General features: G+C 41.6%; 1 protein-coding gene across 2 annotated transcripts; it reads right to left on the bottom strand.

The window, feature by feature from the left end:
* Positions 1-2982: 2982 nt before the first annotated feature.
* Positions 2983-12860, bottom strand: ERICH5 (glutamate rich 5). Of its 2 annotated transcripts, XM_084510458.1 has the most exons (4): positions 12740-12860; positions 8934-9356; positions 6867-6983; positions 2983-4357 (listed from the first exon to the last, which is right to left on the bottom strand). In XM_084510458.1, the coding sequence occupies exons 1-4, from the start codon at positions 12807-12809 to the stop codon at positions 4335-4337; spliced, it is 633 nt and encodes a 210-aa protein (XP_084366584.1). In that variant the 5' UTR covers positions 12810-12860; the 3' UTR covers positions 2983-4334. The 2 variants fall into 2 exon arrangements, with proteins under 2 accessions (XP_084366584.1, XP_084366583.1); XM_084510457.1 differs by lacking the exons at positions 2983-4357; positions 6867-6983 and having other exon boundaries at positions 8718-9356.
* Between the last annotated feature and the right edge of the window lie 3799 nt (positions 12861-16659).

Genomic DNA, 16659 nt, shown 5'->3' with positions numbered 1-16659 from the left:
CTGCATTCATTTTCTATCTAAGCCAGTAGGAATGGATACCATGTTTTTACAGAACTACTTTGAAAAGTCAGCTACCTCATTGTACAGATGATTCCCTGTCTTCCCCCGCAGCCATGTATCTAAACACAATATTGGTTTATTCAGGGTAAATGAATATACATTGTTTGCTATCTGAATTATCAAGCAATAACCATAGAAAAGCATCTGGCTCTTCTACATACAAACTTTCTACAAATAAAGGCTATTAGTCATGGTTCTGCTCTTTCTCTCTCTCCTTGGCTATACTACTGGTATCTTTTATATTCTACATCTCTAACTTAAGAAGCAATCCCACTGAAGCATAAACAGTAACAGATGTTTTCATGTTACTACCAGCTGCTTTCTGACATGATTTTCTAAGAAACAGAAAATATTACTTCATTTTGTCAGTTAAGAATAATGTTATTAAATGTAGTTAAATTATTTAAACAGATTCACAATTTGTGTTTGTTTGTTTGTTACAACTTTACTCACATATCAGTACTTTTACTTTTTTTGTTGCAGAATTATTTCCCCAAGCAGATTGCAATAGTGTTGAATGTGATCTAAGTTTAGTCTTAAGTAATAGCAAGAGTTATCCCTTATTACCTCTCACAACATTCTTTACTATGATGCCTGCCTCCTTTACTTGTGCTGTGTTGCCTCTCTGCCAATCTTAAACCTAACACTAGATGGCAGTATGTATGTAGTTAGTTAGTTAATTGTTACTCTTTTTTTATTTTTCCTCCTGCTGACTGGTACAAAGGGATGTGAATATACCATTGCTGTCTCCAGTAAGGTATACACTGAGAGTGAAATATAAGTGAAGCACCCCAAAAAAAATGCATGCTGGATGGAACTAGTAAGAGTCAATATACCATTTCCATTAAAAATGGTTGTATCAGTAAGTAAGGAAAATTCTGCAAACAGACAGGAATTAAAATTCACTTTTAGCTATAAGATCATTTAGCTTTTAGCTGAACTCCAGTTGCATGGCTTCTTGAATGTCTCAGACCTAAATATGTATCCTTCAGGTACACAAAATCTTGAATAACAGGTAAACTTTTATTTAAAACTGTAACAACAGTTCTTAACATAAAATCAACTTTCCACAGACATGTTTAAAACTTTTTTAATTTTTTAAGTAGAATTATATTTCTTGATTCTATTTTTAAATAAAAAGGCAAAGCCCCATAATTCTCTAATATGAAAAGCAAGTATTGTGGATATCTCCTGTTCAGCAAAGTATAAAATACTTAAGAAATCTTGTTTAAAGTGGAACTAAGTTAAACAAAGGTGGCTTTTTTTGTTTTCTGGACTGCGCTGCTAGCATGAAAAATAGGAAGTTGCCATTCAGCCTGTGACAGTAATTTCACCATTTAAAGTTTGTTTCAATCACATGTAACTTTAGAGAGGAAAAATAATTAAAAAAAAAAAAAAAAAATCTCTGGTTCCATTCTGGTTTCATAAAAGCAAAGCAATTCTTAATTTTGCATATTCTACCAGGTACTTTGGGATTTTTTTTTTCTAGTGATTATGTTGTCTATGGATTAAGCAACACAAAAATAAAGTTCAGTACATAATTTTAATAAAACTGTTCTCTGTTAAACCAGAGACTAATTTAAAGTTGTGTTTTGTTTTGTGTTTTGTTCTTAATTTAAAACTCTTGCTGCAGTTTTTATCTGAGGGAAGTTATGCATTAAGTGAAAGAGCCAGCTGTAGCAAGGCAGACTACTGAGTATCTTCTGGGATCCTAACACTATGTGTGTTTGTCTGCACAGAGCCACTGGGGTCCCAAATTAACCTTCTCTAGGGCTATGTTTTTTGGTAATTCAGACAAAATTCTTACCAGAACTTTCTTGTTAGCTTGGAAATTTCCTACTTCAGGGGTCCTGCCCAGCACTCTGCAGTATGGGATAACTACTAGCTTGGATGAAGGTAAGGACTGAAGATAGTCTAGATTTTGATGGACGCTTCTGGAAATGGGTTTTTATTTTATTTTATTTTTTTAATTTTATTTTAAATAAGGTACCTTGTCCTAGCTCTGGAGGTATATCTTGTAAGGAGAGACATCAGAGCACATCCTCTTCTCAGCCTTTAAATGAGAAAGCTCTTTGATCCACAGACCAATTTCTGCCCTTGGTGATCTTCGTGATATCCACAGGTTTGTGGAAGCAAATAACTGCCTGTATTTTGTCTCTTTATGCATGGTATGTGCTTTGGTAGCTCACAGACTGTAAATACTAGGCCACAGTGGGACAGCGATTGTCCTATTTCTCAAGGCAGAGAGGTTCAGTTTAAGCTTAGCATCCAGGTGGTAATTTATCCAATTCTGGTGGACTTTGTGGTAATTTATCCAATTAACATTTCATGTTTAACACAATATCAAGCATATTGCACTTTTTGGGAAGGAAAAGGTAAAATAGCTTTTGTTTATTGTAATCACAAAATATGCAAGGACTGAAGATGATAGAGAAGGGCTGACCTGAGTTATAACTGGCTCACACGCCTCGTTTCCAATTAGCATTGCTTTTAATGACTTGAAAAAGTTGAACAATGAGGTAAGGTTGTATATTGTCACCCATCTTCATTGTAGCAGCAGCAGCAGCAAGAGTGATTCTGACGTGGACAAAAGGTTTGACTACCTCTGTTAGAATTTTTAATTTCCACTTTAATGTCAACAGATTTTTAATAGAATCAGCTGCTTGTTTTGACTTTCTTATTACAGAAGACTAGTAAAAATAAAAAAAAATCACAGCATCCACCTACCATAATAAAATAATCCTTTTAAAAGACAGTATGCGTTTTGGTTTTAGAAGTTTATGCTGCTGCCTGCAGAAAGGCAACCTTAAGTGAAGTTGACAAGATAGCTGTAGATTGAAAAGATTGCTGATAATCAGAAAACCTTAGATGCAGTGATGTAGCAAAGAAATATCATTTCAGTAAAAAGCTGGTAGGCCAGGGTTATCAATGAATATTATTTAATACAAACCAAAGTCATCCAGAGTCAGATGTGCATGTGCAGCATAACACTTATCTTAAAATTGATTTTTGTAATTTGCTGCTGGTTATAAAATATTTTCTGCAGTCCTTCTGTACAATAAAGCTAATAAAAATAGTAACACGTGCTTGCCCCTTTTAGATACTTGACCTTTTCTCCACAGTCTACTTTCATATGCCAGAGAATCCTGTAAACACAGTCTCCAATAAAGACATATACTCCCTTTGCAACATTCGCTGTCAGAGCAAATTTCTACTCTCTGTCAGATCCATGACATCGGTTATATTCATCTACTCCACAGGAAGTCTGAAGGATTTGTCATTCTGCTTCAGCTCCAAAATGATTGCTTTGCATTTTGGAAAATAACACAGTCCCTGAATGCGTGTTTCTTCTGGAGGACAGCTCTACAGGGAAATTTAATGGATGAATTCTCCCTTAGGAACAGGCTTCTATATGTTTTAGTCAGAAATCTATTTTAGAAGCCACAAGCGTATATTAGGAGCTACGTGGCTAAAGATGGCTTATTAATCACCATGTGTTTTAACTGCTGTGAATTTATATTTTAAGTGTGCCAGAATTTAAAAGACTAAAACATCCTACTCCTAGTTTAAAATGCCCCTTTTCTTCCAGTTATGCAGAAGTTATGACATATATTGTACTACCACCCTTTCAATAGATGTGTTTAAAAATGGAGAGTTAGCAAAAGATACCTACTTGCTTCCTGGACGTTGCACCCTGTGTATCTTCCATTTTGTGAAAAAACTAGACTCTGCATTTAGTAAATGGGCGAGCTGGGGTTTCCAGTCCTCTGTGTGCTGTACACTTCAGCAGCTCCATAAACTGGTAGTTCAGGCACTCAGAGAAATTGCCTGCGTGTGGAAGAGTTCTCTGGAGCAGGACTTCCATTTCTATCTACTTACACTACTATTAAATAAAATAAAATGCTACGCTATATTCTTTACCCTATATAATGCTGGTTGAAGGCTTCAAAGAATTAAAGTTGGTTATGTGAACCTGGACATATTCTTAATTGAAAACTGAATTATTATACTCCTGTCAGAAAATTATTCCACTGTGCCAGCAGTGTACAGAAGGCACTCTGTGGCAGGGAGGTGAGGGTTCAGGTATTCCAAATACTTGAAGTCTTGGCAGCTTGACTTCAAAAATATATATATTATATAATACTTTTTCTGATGTCTCTTATTCATGTTTGTGTTCTACAAAAGCTCTATTTTCCCAACTTAATAAAATTTAAAAATGTCCATGTGGACAGAAGAGCCGGCCCACGAAGAGGATGTTCATACAGACATAGCTTCTATTCCTTGTTATTAGCTGTTTCTGAAACACATGGGAAAAAAAATAATGTAATAATTACTTTAGAATAGGTCTTGATATTCAATATATCCTACAGAAATTCCGTATGCAAGTTCCCTGGAAGTACCACAGCATGAAGGGGCTAGTTGCTCTTCTCCAAAATCTGTAAGGATGTTCTGTGTGGACTTGAAACAGCCACAAGCAGCTGCTGGCTGCTTCCTCTTCCCCCATCCCATTCCTACAGTCTTCCTCTTTTAGGCATTAACATCGTTATGTGAAATCCAGTTATGCTGGGATGATTTTATGTTCCTTCCCACCCTGCTGCCTGTTCTCTTAACAATGTTTGAAATCACTGGATAGCTTTGGTCACGCTTGACACAGAAGCAGAGCTCTCACAGACATCAAACTTAAAAGTAGTCTCATAAGAACAAGAGGCAATGGGCACAAATTCAAACAAGAGATTTAAACATAAGAACAAGAAAAACTTGTTCTTGTTCTTTTCTTTTTGTAAGAAAAACTTACAAAGACCCTGCAAGGATAGGATGGGAACATGGGACTTGGGGTTCTTGTAATGGATGGTGGTACTGCCACAAGGCTGGGGAGGGAACACAGGGGAGGTGGAGTTTTGCAGGGAAATGCAGGTGATAGGAAAGAAGGGTCCAGCTGCAACACAGAGGCTGACAATTTGTATGAATATTGCAAATTCTTTTAGTGGTTTTGAACTCAACGCTCACATAGAGTCACTAAGCATTCCTTTGTTCAGAGAGGAGCCTTGGTTAGTTTTAGAGCACTGTTTATTTTGTGCTGTGATCAACTCATATCCTTTCAGTTATCTCCTCTCAGAGGCAAGACTTCAAATGCTTTTGATCTCTCTTAGAGCAAGAATTTTTTCCATTCCCTTCAGCAATCTTGCTTCCCTGCCCAGAACCTTGTTTTAGTTCTTCAATATCCTTTCAAGATGGAAGAATTGCTCCTTTACACAACAGCATCCCAAATTTAAAGGCTCGCTGTTCCATTCTTAACAGTGTTTGCTTTGCTCGCTCACAGCTGTTCACTGAGCTGTATGCACTCATGTGCTCCTATCTTCTGAAATGTGTTACAGAGACAGGAGCAGGGCTGCTCTTTCTGCTTCTCTAGAAATATTGTTGGGGAGAATGTTGTCAGGGCAGGTAAATGCAGAAAGGGAGTATTTCATCAAAGCTATAATCATCGCATGATGAAATCTCTTACTCTTCAGAAGCAGGTTCTGTTTTGTTGTTTTGTTTTGTTTTTGTTTGTTTGTGTTGTTGTTTTGTTGGTGTTTTTTTGTTTGTTTGTTTTTCTGAGGTTTTCTGGAAGCAAATAAGTGCTTTGCTGAACTCACAGCACAGAAAGAGAATTCTGACCCTTTGCAAAAGTTTAGGGGTAAGATACGAAAAACCATTCAAGTGAATAAACTTTTCCAGACTTCACAGACAAAGCTATATGGCATAAAATTGAAGACCCTGCAAGAATATAGCTGCTGACAGCCAAAAATAGCTTTTTTATACAGTCCAGCTTAAAAAAAGTAAAAATATACAAGTGATAAACTTTTAAATGGATGAGAAATAACAAGGAGGTGAGTGCATTTTTTAGTCACTACGTATCTAATTCTACTTGAATAATCAGAAGGTTATGAAGGCATGTATGCTTGGGCCAAACTGTTTGGCCAGCAACCTACTGATCTTCTAGGCTGCGATGTTCATGCTGAAAAATGTTTTCCTGAATCCCGTGGCAAGTGGAACATGCTGGGTTGCTACAGTTGGTGCAAATGTGTCTTTCTCCACCAGCCACAGAAGTTGGCCTGCAAAGCGCTTTCAAATGCACATTTCTGGACCTGCCCAGCAACACTTCTGAGTGTAGGGTCCTCAGTGAATATTGAGGAAGGAGAAATAACTTTTGCAGAAATACTGTGATGATGAAAATGTGAATGTAATTTCAAAGTCTGATGGAGGCTTAGTCCGGTTCCCTCACCTTCTTCTCTTAACTGGTGTTATAATTCTCTGAAGGCAATTTATTTGCCTGGTGTTTTTTCCTTCCCACCATGTGACTGCGTTTACTGTGCAATGTGCTTTCACCCCAGTGCTACACTGCTGATTTCAGCTGGTAATGAGAATAAGGGTATCTAAAATGAACGTCCGGCACAGGATGGAAATCACACAGCGGTGTTAAGGCATTAACCCATAAAAACAAGCTTGGCAAATAATAATGAGCAGAGTCATGATTTTAACATTGGTTTCTGTTTTCCAAGACTGCGTGCTACAATCTAGCATTCTTTCCAAACAGGGAAAATATATCCCTGGTAAGACTCATTTATTATAATAAGATGACCCATGGAAAGAGTGGCAGTGTCTTTAGCAAAAATATCTCTTAACATTAATAAAAATATTTATGTCCCTCCCTCTTTCTTGTCTTAAACTGCAAAAAGCAGCAACTGTACCCCACTGAGGACAGCAGAGCTTTTCTGTCTCCTAAACAATAACCCGTGCAGTCCTTCCCTCCTCTGTCAACATACCTATCTCTGTTGCTGCTGCACCATCCACAGCTTCTCCTGTTTCTTCTTCTTTTGTTTCAGGCCCTCCACTTACTATCTCACTGAGCAGCTCAGTTTCCACCTGTTCTCCCGTCTCACCTGGGAACAGTAACCATGGAGATCAAATTAGGATCCACTGAAAAAGCACCACAGGCCCCAGCTCCTTCCTGCACACCTGATTTTGCTCCTTCAGCTCTCCAGTGCCCTTTAGAGGGGCACAGTGTGGAGGTATCAGCTGAACTGATCAACCAGGATGCTCCCCATCGTTTCCCATCATCCAGGTACACACATGCCTCATGCCTGTGAAATCCTCCTGACACTTTCATAAAGTGCCCTTGATGCTCTATTCAATATACATCATAAGCATGATCACTATTCAAATTAATTTTCCTAGGTAATGGATTTTTTTTTAACATGTGTGCAGTTTTATTTGCAGTTGGAACAAAACAGTAACGTGCCACTCTGGCTCAAACTGTGCAGCGGGGAAGCTACTACATAATTAATCTACTCACACAGCTACTAAAGGAAAACAAAAGTCCTTATGCACCACAGCATAAAAAAAAAAGAAAATTTCCTTCTTCATCACATACCTCACAGGAAGAATATGTATGCAAGTTAAGACACTGGAATATTACTTCTACCTTGGTACAAATAAGAGGAAAATTCTTTTCCCCAAAACATTGCTTGCTCACCCTTCAAGCAGCATGGAAAGCTCAGTGGACAAAGCCCAATAACTGATCCCCAGTCCAGTTGTGAGCATGCTTTCATGTAAAGGAGGTCCCACTACATCATTCAGGGGATGCTGTTCTGCCACCAGTGCTGCACCACAAAGCTTATAGATGGTGATTAATGACACTGGAGTTTTCAGCCAGGTGGGACCATGTGTTTTGCAGGTAAATCATTTACTGCTTGTCTAAAACAAGACTTAATTCCAAGTGATAGATCTCCATTTTATCTAGAAGAAAAGCTCAAAATTCTTTTACAAAGAGACACGGGAGAGGACAAGCCAATGCCCATCTTCAGCTACTGGGAATTGGATTTATGTAGCCATTTCATGTGTGCACAGCAAAGCCACGGGGTTAAGAGGCAGTGAATGCAATGGCTTCTGGGCATCCCATAGAGAAGTCCTTCTGCATTTTGGACTTCTTCAGGGCAAATGTGGAGTGAAGAAGGCTGCTGCTATCTCGTTTCCTTGCAGAGAAATGCCTCTCATGTGCTTCACCTGCTTATTCCCTGAAGAACTGCTCCCCAAGGAAGTATCTAATTCCTCAGTGAGCTGCCTTGTACCATTTAGGAGAAAGTTGATTCCGCCTGTGAGGTGTTCACCTTCTGCATGTACAGACAGAGACACACGTCCTGGGGGCATTAACCCAAAGCAGAGTACAGCCTGCAATCTCTGGCAATGGGCATAGCTCCTGCTAAAGGTCCCTCTGACAGCTGCCTGGTGCAGTGGAGATCCCTTCTGCCTCAGGCACGCAGCCTTTGTCCCAAGCTGGTCATCTCCAAGGGGCTTTGGAAAGCCCAGCCCCATGTCCCTCCAATGCTGTCTCTATTCTGCTTGTTTAATAGCTTGTTTAGGACAGACTGGATATGCCAAGGGTGCATCTAAGAACTGCTTTTTCCTCTACAGATAGACGTCCAGCCCCCAACTTCATGTGCACAGGGATGTTGCTTTAGAGTTAACCCAGGTAACTAAGGAATAGAGCCTTTGGGCTCTGCAAATACAAAGCATTGTGTCTGAGCTACACAGAAACACAACATTGAAAGAGGGATATGGTGGGGCATCTTACCCGCTAAGAACATAAAGGTTGTGAAATGAAATAGCAGAGAGAATGGCTGGAAATGCTGATTGAATTTATTACAGCTTGGACTTGCGAGTCTGAGGCTTCCCCACCCGTACCTTATTATGCTCTACATCGTACAGACTCTGTGGGCCAAATTCTGACTCCAGAAGCTCACATGAGGCTCTCCCTAAACTCAAAGGGACCCCCTGATGTGTCTCTGGAGGCAGAATTTGGTCTCCCGAATTTACAAAAGCACAAATATTACCCTCAATGTAATGGTCCTCTTCGGTAACATGCACTTTGTTGACGATTTCCACTACAGAGCTGTCACTGCCCTCTACCAGCCCACTGTCCTCCGCCGGGTCTGGTGGCAGTGACCCAGCATCTTCTCCCAGCGTTGGTGGTGGTGAAGGCTCTGTGCTCTCCTCTCGCCACACAGACGGCAGCTCAGAGCTCTCCTCCGACCCCACAGGCAGCGGCTCTGTGCCCTCCGGCTCCTCCCTGTCCCGAACCGAACTGATCTTCTCCTCCTCAGCTGGGCTCACAGCCTCATCTTTGTCCCCTGGCAGGCACTCGCCTGGGTTGGTCTCCTCAGAGACAAGACTCACTGCCTCTGCCAGGCCCAGCTGGGTTTGGTCAGCTATGGTCTCGTAGTCGTCTGCGGTTGGGGTGTTCTCACCTGGTGATGCTGTTAGACACAGCAAGGAAAAGAAAGAGAGTTACAGATAATGGATGAGTGGCCATTTAGGTTAGACAAGGCCTAGACTCAGCGGGGACTGGGCCACACAAGCAGTACCTGTCAAAGAGCTCACACCTACAGATAATACTTGCTCACTGGGGCTGCTGCTTCTGCAGGACAGCTCTGTTTGTTTTTTAATATTAAGTTACTATTCATATTCCTCTGTCCAACAAACCATTTGATGACAGGAAGGCTCACCTCAAGAAAACTTCCGCTCCTTTCGTCTCTCGTCAACTCACTTAAAGCCTTTCTGGCAGACAAAATTTATGAACAAAGACATGGTGAAATTACTCTGACAGGCATTTAAGGATGAAAGTTGAAGACTCAAATTGAGCTATACCTACCTATCAGACTGATTTAATCCCTTTCTGATTAAATTCAGTTTGACACGAGCTTGTACTTGACCTTGTCAGAAGGAATGTCAGGATGGAAACACTGGGAGGTCATGCACAAAATTTGTTTAGGTAATAATTGCAAGATCTGGATGAATTGCATTTTTTGGGAAAATCATTATTGTAGTATCAAAGGCTGAGCAGAACTGTATGATTTTTCTTATACACAGGCAAACACAGTGAAGAAAAATGTAATACATCTCATTTTTTTGGAGGCATTCAAGCAAATCAGTTAGGACACTGGCAAGGAGCAAGTCGCCAACTGCAGCTCCAGCTGGGTCCAGCCATCTCCCTCCACTCAAAATTCAGAGCCTCACACTCCCTCGGGGACAGGTGACTTCAGATGCCCTTTTCTGACCATTTAGCACCTACAGAAGCAGTCAGAAGAGAGCAGGCACTGAGCTGCTTTTGTGGTCTTAGTCCTCATTACTGGCAATGTAATTAATCTGTGTGCCAGCTGGGTGTCAGCAAGGCTGACAGCCACAGGGTAGAACCCCAGGTCCTCGATGCGTTTGTTGGAAATGTTATTAGGGTATTGCAATGTGCTGTGTTATGGTCTGCTTATAGTATTGCATGGGGATTATGCGTGTTACAGCACGATCACACAATAGCTCAACCTGTCAGCTTAACTCCTCTGTGTGATTTTTTCCAACCGGTAATGTTTTAAAAACAAAAAATGTGAAAATTCTAAGAATTTGAGGTTGTGGTTTAAAGAAAGGAGTAGACAGGGTTTTCAACACCTCTTAAAGGCACGAGAAGAACACAAAGTCAATGAAAGGCCCATTTACACACCTCGGATTTGTGGCTATGTAGAGGTACGGTTATGTATAACACAACACAAAGAAAAGGAGGTAGGATGAGCTGCGTAAGTCAGTGTCCTCTCTCCGTGGGTAGAGGGTTTCACAAAGCACATTGCTGCTCTTTTTAAGCCTGCTATGAGTAATTTCATCAAATGACACAGCTCTTGTGATACAGGATACAGCAAATGTGTTACCCCGTTTACCTTCTCAAGATCTCTATCACACCTTATCTGCCAGGTACAACTTTCCCTAACATGAAAGTCAATGTGGAATCACTTTCTGCAAACAGATAGCTAGTCAAAGTAACAGTAAATAAACCTTAAACTTGGCAAGAGCCTGCTCGCAGTGTTTCACAAGAAAGGCTCCTTCTGTGCACAGAGTTCTGGTGATTTTAGGCTTATGGCCCATATTTTCCAAAGGGATCAGTGAGAGCACAAGTGTCCATCCACTGTTCAAGTCCCAATAGCTTCTGGGTCCCCAGCATCTTGTCAGAGCCACACACCTCGAAGAGTCTTACGTTGGCTACCCTAAGCAGCGACTACCTATGCCAACAGACAAGAGGCTTGATCTTTTCACATGTTATTTTTTATCCCTTTAGACACTTCTCATGCCTTCATTTTGCTTAGTACAGGTGGACAGGGAGCATAGAAAACCCACAGGCAGAAATAAATGAGACATGAAAACTTGCTGTTTCTACCAGTAACAGAAACTTAACTCCACAAAAACAGTAAAAAATTACTGGGAATTTCCTGCAGCTCCTAGAAACATCAGCTGGTCCTCTCTTCATCAAGACATTTTTTATAAATTGTATTATAAAATACTCCCATGCAATGTGAGACTTGCACTGCTGGAAAGCCTTGAAGCATTCTTCTGCTCTCAATTAAATGCAAAGAATTCTCTAATACGGAAAAAATGAACCCCCCTGGTAATCTGTTCAATACCTTCATCTGCAACAGGAATGAAAATTGTGTGGCAGTCAGCATTCTTAGGATGCCTTATTGTTTTGTTTATAAACTATAGTTTTTGTTTTGTTCATAATTTATAATTTTTATTTTCCCTGCTGTAGACAATTTCAGCTGGAGGAGCAGTGAAAAAGCACATTGAATTTAAGTGAACCGCAGGTACAATATTTTACCTTTGCCTTCTTTCTTTCCTTTTGAAAGAGCCTCAAATTTTTCTGAGTTATACATCAATGGAATGAAATGAAATACATTTTTTCCACTGGCACATTCAGAGAAGTTTATTTCAAATTCTTTTCTCCCACTAAATTAAATTAGAAAACAACTAACATATCTGGCTGGTAATAAGAGTCCAAATAATTGAAGTATTTCAGATGTAATTACAATTAATTACACATTATCATGACATTGGCTTATGTATTCAGGACTTTAAATTATTATACTAACATGAATAAGACTTTAGACAGAATTCTTGAGGTACTCAGAACAAATAACTTCAGTTATTTCCCTGAGCCTTTCAGCATTCCTGCACAACGCATTAATATCTTTCAGCTAGAGGACAAAAAGGCAGAGGAATTCAGTACATTGACCAGGTGAACAAGACAGCAGGTACAATATGAAAAGATTTCTGATGATATTTTCCACAAGGCTGCCTGTATACTGTCTCTATAGTGGCGTACACAGCACTCACCCCATGCAACCTGCTAGCACCCCTGCAATCACAACAAACCATAATATTGCGAGGCAAGAAACAGAAAATAAATACACATGGAAAACTTGGATGCTGCAGCCAGAATAACAGCAACAGAAGGATAAACTCGAGAATACGGGAAAGAAATGCAGCAAAATGAAAAGCAAACAACCTGTGTGCATCCCCAGGACGTACCCTTTTGGAGAGCTCGGCATCGCTATCTGCAGCGTTTGGGTTCTTACAGTGAGAGCTCCCCAACCCCCTTATTATTATAAGGGGGGTGGGAGAGATCCCAAACATGGGATTTGTGAGGGATTATGGAATTTTTCTAAGGTGTTATAGAAAACCTGAGGGGCTCTTGAGCTCTTAAGAGCCCCTCGGGTTTTCCACAGCACCTGTGGGAAACGGTGAGCATCCCGTGCCCCAGAGACCGACACCCCCATGCTCCTTGCCCCTATTGCCCCCCACCTTGTCCCCTAGCCCAGCTCACCCCGCAGAGGCTCCCCGGTGCCAGGGGGGTGCTCTTGGGGCCGGCTGCGGGCGCTGCTGGAGCAGCCCATGGCGCTGGAGCCTCTTCCCAGCTCCAAGGGGGCGGGCGGTGCTGGGGCTGGGTGCTGGGGCGGGGGGGGGACAGGGCGAGGAGGGGCTGAAATTGCCGCTGGGCAGAGCAGGGAGATGGAGCCGCGGGGGTGAGGAGGTGGCTGGGGCTTGTGGGCTTGCAGCAGTTCCTCTAGGGGCTGTGGATGAAATGCTGGGGATAGCAGAGAGGTTTAAGCGCAGGGATTCCTTCCCTTAGCGATTTTTTCTGAGTGACAGCAGCTGGAGGTCTGGTGAATTTAATCCTGCGTCTCTAAAACTCGCTGGCACACTTAGAGTCGGGCTAGCAGATCCATATGTGGACCCATCTGCCAGGTAGGAGGGTCCAGGGTCTTGATAAGGATATCAGACAGACTTAGAGACTGTGCTCATGTAGGAGAGAGCCATGAATCAATGATCCCAGAGATGCTGAGGCTGGCAGGGCCCTCTGGAGCCACCTGGTGCCACCCGTGCCCAAGCAGGGACACCCAGAGCAGGGTGCCCAGCACCACGTCCAGGCGGCTGCTGAAGGGCTCCAAGGAGGAGAGCCCACAGCCTCTGGGCAGTCCCAAAAATATCACTGCGAGTGACCCAGCATGATGTTGGCAGATGGAAATGCTTCACAGCTCTCCCCTGGACAGGGCGCCTCTCCACAGGTTTCCTGCCATCTCTAACCTGAACCACCCTGGTGCTTCCCTAAAGGAGGGCAGTAGCCAAATAGCCAGAAAATTACCATTAGCACTACACAAACTAAACAATCATCTTGAACGAGTTATTTTTATAAAGGAAAACATTTCATTTTATTCAGAAATATATACTGGGAAATTAAAATAAAATGTAAACTGTGAGTGTTCAGTGATAGCCGTATCTCCAGAGGCAAAGCAAGGAATGCCTATGTCCTTTTTACTCAGGTAAAAATACACTTCCATAAGCAACCTTTGTAAGGTCCTGGCAATTTTTAAGTTCCACAGACCAGTGCTACATGGTCAAACTCCTTTAACTCGTTCTGGAGCTCACTGGCTGTTCATAATTTTGAATATTTTGGACAAGAGTCCTACTCCAACTAGTAAATTTATGTCTACTTTCTGATCCCTGAAAATATATACACACAGCCTGGGACTTACCATATCACAGTAGACTTTTCAAAATGTGATATTAATAAGGAGTATTCTTTTTTTAAACTATGACTCCTTTTCTCAACTCTTTGGCTATTCTTTACAGAATAAAATATCCTAGAGTTTATTGTGCTAGACAATTCAGGCCAAATTTTCCACTGAGGCACATCTGTGTAGCTCCATTTACAGCTGCTCTGTGATGATGATTTGTGACCTGCAGGAAACTGCCTTCTGAAACACAGCTTTTTATTTTTCCTGGGATGGCAATGACCTCGAAACTTAGCTTCTAAGATGTACCTTGTGCTTTCTAGGAAAAAAGAGAATCTGAAGGTCTTCTTATCAGACTACCTACTATTTTTAGAAATCTGTATCTCTGGATTTCTGAACACTTTGGCCCTTAGAAAGGGTAAATATCTTCTTGTACTGGCACTCCAAGATAGCTATACATATATATATGAATATATTTATATATGTATGTATCTATACACGTGTATACACACATGCGTGCACTGTTTAGCATCTTTTTACTTACTGAAAGCTCATTTATTTCCTTCCTTCCTTCCTTCCTTCCTTCCTTCCTTCCTTCCTTCCTTCCTTCCTTCCTTCCTTCCTTCCTTCCTTCCTTCCTTCCTTCCTTCCTTCCTTCCTTCCTTCCTTCCTTCCTTCCTTCCTTCCTTCCTTCCTTCCTCAAAGTAAAGTCATTGGAATGGAAGGATGGCTGGGAAGAGATTTTAATGCTGATTCAAACGACCTGTACATTACTTGGGTTCCAAATTCCCAATGGTCTGAAACGAAGAGCTGTGTTTGTTTGCCTGACAATGAAGGGGATAGTTCAGCGCACAACCCTGTGAAAATTGGATGAACATGGTTGCATTTGCTGTAAATGTGATTATTGTCAGAGAACACGGTCTGTCACTTTTAATAGCCCTGACAAGTGCAAAAAGAGAAAATAATGGACGCAGGTGTTCACACGAAGTTGTTACATAATTGTGCAGAGAATTTAATGGGACTGAAGTATAAGAAAGGATTATGGTTTTGCATATGTTGCATTTTTATTGTATACATTATTATGAAATTATATATTGTATCCTATCAAAATAGTATGTCTTGGTCATATTAGTAAAATAAAGGGGTGGGCCTAGCTTTTCAAATGGTCAATCTCCTTTTTCGAATTGGATCTTGTCTTTCAGGGCTGGAACGTGACTTCTGGCACTTGAAGCACAGCTGAAGATACACAGCCTCAGCCTTGCGGTGGGTTTAGAAGAGGTTATGACTTCAAAGCCCACCCCTGAATTGCATCACACAAAATTTCCCAGTTCTTTGCTGGTAAAAGGTCGATCCCATCAGTCACCCAGCAGCTCTGACAAGCAGCAAGTTGTGAGCTCTACCCATTCCCAGCTCAAGTGCAGGGAACGGGGGCAAGCAGGGGTACAGCTTCAGTCCTTCCTCTGTGCTGAATGTCTGCAGAGGCCACACGAGTCCCAGGCTGTTAGGGAGATCCACGCTTTCTCTAAAGATCATCAGCGCTGCTGGTTCAGCTTTATAAAAAACAGAGTTCAGAGAATTTAACAGAATGATCCATCCCAGGCTATGCCAAATAGTTTCCATGTACCACTTGTTTTTCAGACCTCAGTATTTATCTTTCTTCATTCAAGTAATTTCTTTCCATTACTTCCTCCCACTTGATCATACATCGTCTCCAATAGCATACATAATTAGTGCACTTTTCTTTTCTTCTTACTGTCATAGGATTACATGTAATTTTTAGGTGATCAGGGAGGGAGACTCCTCTGTTAGTAAGCCAATGATGGTGTTATTACTGTTGCATTTGAGGGGACAATGTCTGAAGTTCTACAACGTGGGGAGAAAGTTGTTTTGGGATTTCTCTGCAGAAATGCATGTGCCTTTGCAGAGTACAGTCAGTACCTACTGCTTGCAGCTGAACTTGCAAGAGACCACATCCATGATCCTAGCCAGCCGCCACTGTGAAGCAAAAGCTGTTTACTTCCCTGGCTTTCCTCAAGCCTGTACACATTCTGCTTGTGCCATAGTTTTGGCCGTCGGTGATGCAGCCTAAAGAGCTTCCTGCCTTGCCTTTCGCCTCTCCCCTCCCCAGGTCCCAGCTCATTCCCACCCACAGCAGGACCTGTCATCCCATGGCCTGTGTCAGTACAGCTGAGATGGCATTATGAAATGAATCACTGGCTCAAATAAAAAACAACTCTGAAAAAAAAAAAAAGGCTCAGGGTGGGAACTCCTTTAGCTGCCATCTTGATTCAAAGATCGAAGCCGAAATTCCTTTAAGTGGTATATTCTTTATTGCAGCGCTGGATGCACGGGGGATCTCTCCACCTATCGTGCATACCTAAAGCGGAAAGCAGTCTTGAATTTATACAATCAATCTATCAATATTCTACAAGCACCTATACATATGCATTACCTATCCCCGCCTTCCCTCGCTTCTCATGCTAATTAGCCTTTTGGCACCTTGCGCCTGCGTAGAGCCTTCCAAGAATTGTGGGCAGGGGTCTTTGGGACGTGGGCAGGGGTCTTTGGGAGGAAGACCCCGAGTCTTCCTCACAGTGTACTTTTCACCTTTGGTCAGGAATCTGCTGAATTGGCAGGTTTCTTAATTGCAAGAGCTGGTTGTTGCCAATTCTTCCGTTTGTTGTATCTTTATAATGAATTCCAATGTCCAGTTTTGAGATTTATAGTCCTT

This window comes from Aythya ferina (assembly GCF_964211825.1).
Source record: "Aythya ferina genome assembly, chromosome: 2".
In the NCBI taxonomy this organism is placed as follows: domain Eukaryota; kingdom Metazoa; phylum Chordata; class Aves; order Anseriformes; family Anatidae; genus Aythya; species Aythya ferina.
The sequence above is the reverse complement of the archived record's forward strand: the minus strand, read 5'-3'. Positions and strand labels throughout refer to the sequence as shown.

Excerpts from the sequence above, each read along its gene's own strand:
- ERICH5 (XM_084510457.1), bottom strand. The coding sequence starts at position 12,809 with ATGGGCTGCTCCAGCAGCGCCCGCAGCCGGCCCCAAGAGCACCCCCCT. Across the intron at positions 9,357-12,739 it reads CACCGGGGAGCCTCTGCGGG|CATCACCAGGTGAGAACACC; the intron begins GTGAGCTGGGCT and ends TGTGTCTAACAG.